The sequence below is a fragment of the Primulina tabacum genome, chromosome 7 (genome assembly GCF_025594145.1).
Source record: "Primulina tabacum isolate GXHZ01 chromosome 7, ASM2559414v2, whole genome shotgun sequence".
In the NCBI taxonomy this organism is placed as follows: Eukaryota; Viridiplantae; Streptophyta; class Magnoliopsida; order Lamiales; family Gesneriaceae; genus Primulina; species Primulina tabacum.
In genome coordinates, this window is record NC_134556.1 from 10806544 (window position 1) to 10816825 (window position 10282).

At 32.7% G+C, this 10282-nt stretch overlaps 1 protein-coding gene across 1 annotated transcript; it reads left to right on the top strand.

Annotated features, from left to right (window-relative positions):
* The first annotated feature begins 1098 nt into the window (after positions 1 to 1098).
* LOC142550559 (uncharacterized) lies at positions 1099 to 1890 on the top strand. Its single transcript, XM_075659633.1, has one exon. The coding sequence runs from the start codon at positions 1099 to 1101 to the stop codon at positions 1888 to 1890; it is 792 nt and encodes a 263-aa protein (XP_075515748.1).
* The last annotated feature ends 8392 nt before the right edge of the window (positions 1891 to 10282 follow it).

The following is a 10282-nucleotide window of genomic DNA, read 5'->3' on the forward strand; positions in this document are numbered from 1 at the left end:
ATGCTCTTGAAGAAGCACAATATTTAGATTTAATATTGATGCTCCCGAAGCAGCACAAATTATAGATTTATATTGATGCTCCTGAAGAAGCACAACTTTTAATTTTATGTTGATGCTCCTGAAGTAGCACAACACAACTTTATGTTGAAGATATTGATAGATCTATGAATAAAATATAGATGAATAAGATTTATCAATATTCCCGAAGAATCTTGATCTAAAATCATAAAGATCTATCAATATCTATGAATAATATTGATATAAAATATAATGTTATCATATTCCTGAAGAATTTAGATAACTATCATATGTTTCGACAATATTCTTGAAGAATATTGATTATAAATGTATAGTTGTTTTGATTTAAGTTTTTTTCATATCTTGGATTGCTTATTTAAGATTTATATTATTTGGATTTTGATTATTTAAATAGTCGCTAAAATATTGTGTGAATACTAGTATTTACTAGTTTTATGATAATTTTTGAGTCAATCACAACACTATTTTTTATATCAATTGGACCAAAAAAAATAATAATAATAATAATTCTTCACAACCGCAGCAGTGGTGTGAGAAATTCTAGGTGTGGGAGTAATTTTTTTAAGACATAAATTTTATTATAATTATTTTATGGCTTGTTTACGAAGTTGGGCAGGATTCTGTGATATTTGTTTTACGTATTTAGAATAATTGTGCATAAAAGAGTTATTTTTTTCTTTAGTTTATAATGCTACAATTTGTAATTAGTGCAATTTATAATAGATACATAAATTATTAATTGAGCACATCTCAATGTACACCTGCATCGATGTTAGTTTAACAAATAGAATAACAAAATTTCAAAATTGCATAGTAAAAGTAGTAACATGCATAATTTGTTATAATATTTATTTTCAATAATAGTAATGCAATTTTACTCTATTTATGTCATGATTCTAATTATATAATTTTTTTTTTAAAGTTGCAATGGCGAACATCACCAAACTTGAATTTGAAGCACTTGACTTGACTGGAAAAAATTATTTATAATGGATTTTGGATGCCGAGGTCCACCTTATCTCTATGAATTTAAGAGATACAATAAAAGAAGGAAATGAAATGTCCCAGCAGGACCATGCAAAGGCACTTATTTTTCTCCGTCATCATCTCAATGATGGGTTGAAAGTCGAATATCTCACTGTGAAAGAGCCACGAGAGCTTTGGAAAAATCTAAAAGAAATATTTGACCATCAACGAACTGTAATTCTCCCAAGAGCCCGATATGAATGGATGCACCTACGGTTACAAGATTTTAAGTCCGTAAGTGACTATAACTCTGCATTATTCAAGACTAGTTCCACATTGATACCTTGTGGAGAGAAAGTCACTGATCAAGACATGTTAGAAAAAACATTCTCCACTTTTCATGCATCAAACGTTCTTCTGCAGCAGCAATATCGTGAACGTAGATTTCAAAGGTACTCTGAACTCATCTCATGCTTACTAGTTGCTGAACAAAACAATGATCTGCTCATGAAAAACTACCAAATGCGCCCAATTGGATCCACACCATTTCCTGAAGCAAATGGAACTACATTTCCTGAAGAATATGAAATTGCATTTCCTGAAGCGAATGCTAATTCCACTCAAAATCATAACAATGGACGTGGACGTGGACGTGGGCGTGGCCAAAGAAGATATACTATCAGCAACAAAATGGAAAGAAACATAAAACAAGCCACCAGCAGTGGAATTCCAATAATGAAGAAGCAAAGGAGAAGAGTTCGAAAGTATATGAAAAAATGTTATAGATGTGGAATGGAAGGGCATTGGTCTCGTACCTGTCGTACGGCAAAACATCTTGTGGATCTATACCAAAAATCAATCAAGGAAATGGAAAAATGGAGATAAATTTTGTGGACAATGATGATCCAATTGATATAACTCACTTGGACGTCTCTGATTTCTTTGCTAATCCAGATGGAAATATAGATAATTTGATTGGTGGTGGTGTGTTAGAAAATAACAAGTAATTACTTTCATTGCTCTTGTTCCTACTTTGAATTTCTATTGTTTATTAGGTTATCGTGGTCTCGTTTTTATTTTGATGTTCAGTTCATGTTTAGGATTTGTCATGGAGGTTTATTTTGTTATTCAATAAATGTTTTCATTATTCAATAAAATATTTCCTTTGAAAGCTTTACACATTATTTATTGAATTTAGCTTATTGAATTATATTTTTATTTTAGATTAACGATGAAATGTCAGGATGAATGCTTAGTGGATAGTGGTACAACACATACCATTCTTCAAAATAAAAGGTATTTTTTGGAGTTGACATTAGCTGAAAATAATGTTACAACAATATCGGGTGCATCAAAAATTATTGAAGGTTATGGAAAGGCAAAAATCATTTTACCAAATAATACAAGCCTATATATTGAAAATACCCTATATGCGAGCAAATCCAGTAGAAATTTGCTTAGCTTTAAAGACATCCGCCGAAATGGATACCATATTGAAACATTAAATGAAAATAATTTCGAATATCTTTGCATAATATCTATTATATCTGGCCAGAAGCAGATAAAAGAAAAATTATGTGCACTTCCTTCTGGAATGTATTTTACAACAATAAAAAAAAGTCGAAGCAAACATTGTCACAAACCAGAAGTTTGTTGACCAATAGTGCTTCAAATTATGGCATGATCGACTTGGTCACCCTGGGGCAACAATGATGCGCAGAATAATAATTAACTCACATGGACACCCTCTAAAGAACCAGAAGATTCTTTTACACAATGATTATCCATGTGTAGCTTGTTCACAAGGAAAACTAATTATAAGACATTCCCCTACAAAGATTGATGTTGAAATCCCAACCTTCTTGGAGAGAATTCATGGGATATTTGTGGACCTATACACCCACCATGTGGACCATTTCGATACTTCATGGTATTGATTGATGCGTCTACTAGATGGTCATATGTTAGTTTGCTTTCAACTCGAAATATAGATTTTGCTAGATTACTTGCGCAAATTATTAAATTACGAGCTCAATTCCCAGATCACTCAATCAAGACAATTCGTCTTGATAATGCTGCTGAATTTAAATCGCAGACATTTAATGACTATTGTATGTCAATAGGGATTTCAGTTGAGCATTCGGTTGCCCATGTCCATACACAAAATGGCTTAGCAGAGTCATTTATTAAGCGTTTGCAATTAATTGCTAGACCATTATTGATGAGAACCAAACTTCCATCATCTGTGTGGGGACATGTCATATTACATGCTGCATCATTGATTCGTATAAGGCCAACTAATTATCACCAATACTCACCCTTACAACTTGCTTATGGTCGAGAGCCTGATGTTTCTCACCTTCGAGTATTTGGTTGTGCAGTACAAGTCCCTCTCCCACCTACACAGCGAACCAAAATGGGCCCACAACGTAGACTTGGGATTTATGTGGGATTTGATTCACCATCTATTATTAGATTTTTGGAACCTTTAACAGGAGATTTGTTTACTGCGAGATTTGCAGATTGCCACTTCGATGAATTGGAATTTCCAAATCTAGGAGAAATAAAGTTGTGTCCCGAAGAACAACAAAAGATTTGTTGGAATGAGAAAACACTATCTCATTATGATCCTCGAAATAATCAATGTGAGCAAGAAATTGAAAGAATCATTCACTTGCAAAGAATTGCAAATCAATTGCCCGATGCTTTTGTTAATACAAAGAATGTGACAAAGTCACATATACATGCAGAGAATACCCCTGTAAAAATTGATGTCCCCGTAGGACCAGCTATTATTCAACCTGCAAATGAACCTAAAATACGCCAGAAGCGTGGTCGACCAATTGGTTCAAAGGATATTGTACCTCGAAAAAGAAAGGTACAAGAGAAAGAAAATTCAAAAGCTCCCGAAGAAGAAATCTTGGATGATATAGTAAGAGAGATCAATGAACCAAACTTGGATAATATTATTCCTGAAGAATCAAATTCTCATGAAAATAATGAGATTTCAATAAATTATATATCATCTCGAAAATTATGGGATTGAAATAACACAATTGTTGACAATGTCTTTGCCCTAAATGTCGCCCTTGACATCATACATAATGAAGACCCAGAACCACAATCCGTTAAGGATTGTCAACAAAGAGATAATTGGCCAAAGTGGAAGAAGGCCATACAAACTGAATTAGACTCACTAGAAAAACATAAAGTGTTTGGACCTGTAGTACGAACACCTGAAAATGTAATCCCAGTAGGATACAGATGGGTTTTTGTACGAAAGAGGAATGAAAATGGAGAAATTGTAAGATACAAGGCCCGACTCGTAGCCCAAGGTTTCTCGCAGAGACCTGGAATTGACTATGAGGAAACATATTCACCTGTGATGGATGCCGCTACTTTTCGATTCCTAATCAGTTTAGCAGTATCAGAAACTTTTGATATGCGACTTATGGATGTTGTAACTGCTTATCTTTATGGTTCACTTGATAGTGATATATATATGAAAGTGCCTGAAGGATTCTAACTATCGAAAGAAAATGGTGAAGCGTCCAAGGCTATGTTATCAATAAAACTGCATAAATCCTTATATGGATTAAAGCAATCTGATCGCATGTGGTACAATCGTCTTAGTGAATATTTGTTAAAAGAAGGATACACAAATAATGCTATTTGTCCATGCGCTTTTATAAAAAGAACAGATGAGGGTTTTGCAATTGTGGCAGTATATGTTGATGATCTAAATCTTATTGGCACTCCAGAAGAGCTTACTAAAACTGCCAGTTACTTGAAAAATGAGTTTGAGATGAAAGATTTAGGAAAGACAAAACTTTGCCTCGGATTGCAGATTGAACATTTGCAAGAGGGAATATTTGTTCATCAATCATCATATACAGAAAAAATATTAAAGCGCTTTTACATGGACAAGGCACACCCATTAGCATCACCAATGTTTGTTCAATCACTTGATGCTAACAAAGATCCTTTTCGACCACCTGAAAATGGAGAAAAAATCGTTGGTCCAGAAGTACCATATCTAAGTGCCATTGGTGCACTGTCATATCTCGCAAATTATACTCGACCAGATATATCATTTTCTGTTAATCTTTTAGCGAGATATAACTCATGTCCAACCCGAAGACATTGGAATAGTGTAAAGCACATATTTCGTTACCTTCGGGTACAATTGATATGGGATTATTTTATTCGACAAAATCAAAGTCTCCTTTAGTCGGATATGCAGATGCAGGATATCTTTCTGATCCACATAAAGCTAAATCACAGACAGGTTATGTGTTTACACGAGGAGACACTGCTATATCATGGAAGTAGGTGAAGCAATCCTTAACAGCGACGTCTTCAAATCACTCTGAGATCATTGCAATGCATGAAGCAAGTCGGGAGTGTGTGTGGTTGAGATCTATGACACAACATATTCAAGAATCATGTGGACTCCCAACAGCCAAAGATGACCCAACAGTAATATTCGAAGATAATACTGCTTGCATTGCGCAGTTAAAAGGAGGCTACATCAAAGGTGATAGAACAAAGCATATTTCACCAAAGTTTTTCTATACACATGAGCTTCAAGAAAATGGTGATATTGACGTCCATCAAATTCGCTCAAGCGACAATGTAGCTGACTTATTTACAAAGGTATTATCAACTTCAACATTCAAGAAATTGGTGCACAAGATAGGGATGCATCAGTTGAAGGATCTCAGATGATTGAGATCAGGGGGAGTATCTATTGTTGTACTCTTTTTCCTTCGTTCAGATTTTTCCATTGGGTTTTTACTGACAAGGTTTTAACGAGGCAGCATTTGAACTCCCACATCTCTTAGAAGTGATTTAATGAGTCGATAATCATCTAAGAGGGAGTATTATAGAAAAGATATTATAGATGATTATTGATATTGTTACCTATTCAAGTTCTGTAAATCTACTCTATAAATAGAGGTATCCAATGATGAATAAAGCACACAAAAAATCATTCTCTCTTCTCTATATTCTCTACTATTCACAACATTCACATAATTTTAGCTATTATAAATTAATATAATCATATTATGCATGTGTCAATTATTTTAAAGATAAAAAAATCAGTATATTATATCATTAATCAGTGGAAATATATGTTTAGGAAAAATTGAAAAAATAAAATAAAAAATAGTTATATTTCATATGGGATGCTTTTAGAATAGGAAGGAAGAACATTTAAGAGACAAAAATGCTGTTAATAATATTATATATATAGGAAAATAATAATATTACAGATATGATCGAAATATATAATTTAACAAATATCATAATGACCAAGTTTCACGTCAATAAAGAACATATAAGACTGATGATTCAAGCTTCCATGCATGTACATCTTTTGCGAGTAAATATAATATAAAAGGTGAATTTAATATTATAATTAAATTAAAAAGCTAAGTGCCCTTTTCTTTTGACTAATAATAAATAATAATATGTATATATATATAATATAATGTAAGAAGCTTTTTTTTATATAAATGAACCTCAATCAATTCGTCCAAGAATAAGTTAGGCGATTTCCTCATATTCTGTAAATGAACCTCTCTAAGATGCTTTTTTTCAGAAACACTATTTGCATTTATAAAGAAATTGGATCCAAATGAGAATTCCAATGTAAACATTATATGTTGCGTTAATCATTAAATATCATGTGTATTAAATTATAACTGATTTTCTAGTTCACTTGGAATTAAATGTTATAAGAAATGTCACAAAAGATTTTTCTCCACTGCATTTATAATAATGGATGATGAAGAATTAGCTTTTCCGAAATTCAATTTTTTTTATGAACATATTTAATGTTTGTTCCTCTTGGCCCCATTATGTTATTACTATTTATTTATATCAATAGCAGAATTCTAGGCAATTAAGGTGTCAGTCACCATAATAAAAAATATATTAATATTAATTTTGATGGAATATTCATCCATAACTAACTATAAAAATGTTTAAACTGAAATTTTAATAAGATGATGCAATTTAAATTTAAAAATAATATTTAAAGTAATCTCGAAAAATATTTGATTTGTATTTGAATTGTTCGAACACGAACCGAATTTGTATATGTTCCAATTTTTTCAACTCGAATTTGATTCGAAATTTTTTTTATGGTTCATGAACTGGCAATGAGTTTTAAATATAATATAATTATATATATGAAATAGCTTATATTTCGAGATTTTATTTTCAACAATATTTGAGTAAATCACAATCATATTCGAATATTTCGAGCCGAACTTGAACTAAAAAAATTTTAGGTATTCGAGCTTTAAACATAAACCGGAACTATAATATTATAACTTGAGCATAATTCAATGCTTAAAAAATTCCCATACTCGGGTTGATTCGGTTGTCTGTGCAATTTTTAGGACTAAATTTTATTTTACTGTCTAAATTTTAATAAACTACTAGCCATTGAGTCACATATGTTGTTCATGACAAATGACGTACAATTTGTGTTGGTGATATATTTAAGGCCCAAAGGCCAAAGCTGGTCGTGCTCAAGCCCTAGGAGAGTGAGGTCAACAGATCGAATAAGAAGTCCATCAGTAATTTGAATTGATTTGAACAAATCAAAGTGCGCATAAACTAGAAGAGATCATGGAGAGATAATAAGAAAAGTCATGGAGTAGTGAGAGAGTGGGTAGAACTACACAAAAATCATAAGAACAAGATCTACAGAAAGACAGGGATCACACAACTCAATGTCACAAATTTGGGCAACTCCACGCAAAAATCTTACTCATAGTTAAAGTACTTTTCATATTTTTCATTCCAGATTTCAGTAGTTTAAGTCATTTTTTTCAAATTTCAACGACGTTATTTTGTTAACTGTTATATCTTGTAAATTTATACAGTTTATCGAAAATATAAATAATTTCAGGAGTTTATTCTTCAATTTTCAGTAGATTTCTTTTTTTTTTTTGAAGTTGTATTTGTTTATAATGTTATAACGGATGATTAAGTTTATTATTTATAGTCATTGTGATTTTTAAAAGTTAGATTTTATTTCTTTTTCACACAATTTGGTGCATCTTAGCACCTGGAACGCCCGCATCATAGAAATATTGTGCAAAATAAATTTTGGCACGCTCAGTGTGACTCGAAATATGCCGCCAAAAAGAAGATATTTGTCAGAAAAGAATAAGATAATTGAAGCTCATTCAGACATGAAGAAGAAGGTGTTGAAGAAAATGCACAGAAAATCTCTGTGCATTATGTGATTGGCCAACAAGTAGGCCAATTCCATGGCCAGTTTCCTTCCCATGAAACTTATGAATCTCAAGATCCCCATCACAGCTACTGGCTAGTGACATTCTGGTTTATGTTAAGGTTATGGTGGTTTATGTAAAGGTTATGGTGAGCCAAACAACCTAATCCCTCAATGCTAGATCGGTGAGAAATTATATCAAAGATGTTGAATAAGGTTCGGGGAATGATAAGGCAGGTGATACACTCCCCAACTTCAACATTCCCTGGTAATAAAGACAAATACAAACCACCTCACAAAAGGGAATAACTTTTTGGACAAAGAAATATGGTTTATGCTAGGGCGAGTGGAAGTGGAAACACAATGCCACATTTGCATCAGCTGTATAATATGACCAATCCAGTGAATCAGTCTTGTTTTTACGATGAGGGAGTAAACGGTTCCTTTCAAGGAGATAATATTGGTTTTAATGCAAGCTTAGGGGGCACATTATTATAATCATCCACTCCTAGCCTGAAATATCGAAGTGATAGACCCAGAAATGGTATGAGAAATTGTTCAAGAGTTATATGGGTCGACTTTAAGATAAATAGGCCGCCCAGAGTTTCACATGCCTTATCCGGACTACATAGATGTGAATAACCATTATCCCAAAAGTTATAGAGTTCATGACTTCAGCTTATTTTCTACATAGTACATCCAATCTAGCATACAACACATAGCTAGATTTACTATCTAGTATGGGGAGTTGGAAAACTTGGAGAATTTCAACAACTTAAAGTTGTGGTTATTCCTAATTCCTTCACAGGAACCACATTTTCTTGGTATGCCTCACTCCCCAGGAATTTAGTAATGAATTGAGAACATATGTACAGACAATTTCACACTCAGTTATACAAATTTGAACTAGAGGTAAGTATTGCCAATTTATCTAGACTCACTCAAAATAAAGGGGAATATGTGGAGTTGTTTATCGACATGTTCAAAAACATGAAGAATAGGTGCGAGGTATTCTTACCTAAGACCGAATTGATGAAAATGACACAAAAAAGTCTGGATTTTGAATTGAGGAAGAAAATTTAAGGCATGGAGTTCAGGGATTTCTTTGAGTTGGCTGTGAAATTTGCTAAATATGAGTAATTGTTGAGGGAGGAGTCATACCAAAAAAAAAACTATGGGGGTTATATTATCAAGAAGTGGAGGAAGTTGCATTGGAAGAGATCTGATCAAGTTGTTCTTGTACTATTCCTTTGTCAAAAAGGAAACTAGCAAAACCAGAGAAGAAAAATTGTCCTTCCCCAAAGATGTGCAGTTGACTTTTGAAGTTTTTGATTTACTGATAAAAGATAAATTTATCACTTTCCCACCAGCTCATAGAGTTCCATCTAAAGAAGAGCTGGATGGGCGAGGATAATGTAAGTACTACAACTTATATAATTATGTTACTAAGTCATTTTGGGCTTTTAAGAACATTTTTCATTAGAGAATTAACTAAGAAGTTTTGAAGTTTCATGATAAACAAGAATTCATGGCTGGGGATGATGATCCATTTCTCCCGTAGCTTCTATCAATGTGAATGTGACAGATTTGAGGGATCTTCTTGATGAGAAAAGAAACCGAAGCCATGCAGTGACATATATAAATATTATGAAATGTTGGGTGCCAAAAAGTCAGATTTTTTAAGCTCCTAAAAGATATAATGAGTAGAGGTTATCAAAAAATGTTAGCGAATCTGCGTCCTTCGGGCCGAGGTGTAGTACCCGAAAAAAAAACACCAATATGCGTAGATATGTGCATAATTTCTATTATTTATTTTTAAATGGTTATTATTTTAAGAAATTGTTGATTTAATTGCATTTAAATCATTTACGTAATTTTTAAGAATTTTTAAATCGCGTATTTCAAAGTTTAGCTTTTTAGATATATACACGAGACCGGACCGGAGATAGGAAATCGGAGATGAATTTTATGATCCAAAAATATTCCTAAATTTATTCCGAGCTAAAAAATAATTTATTTTAATGA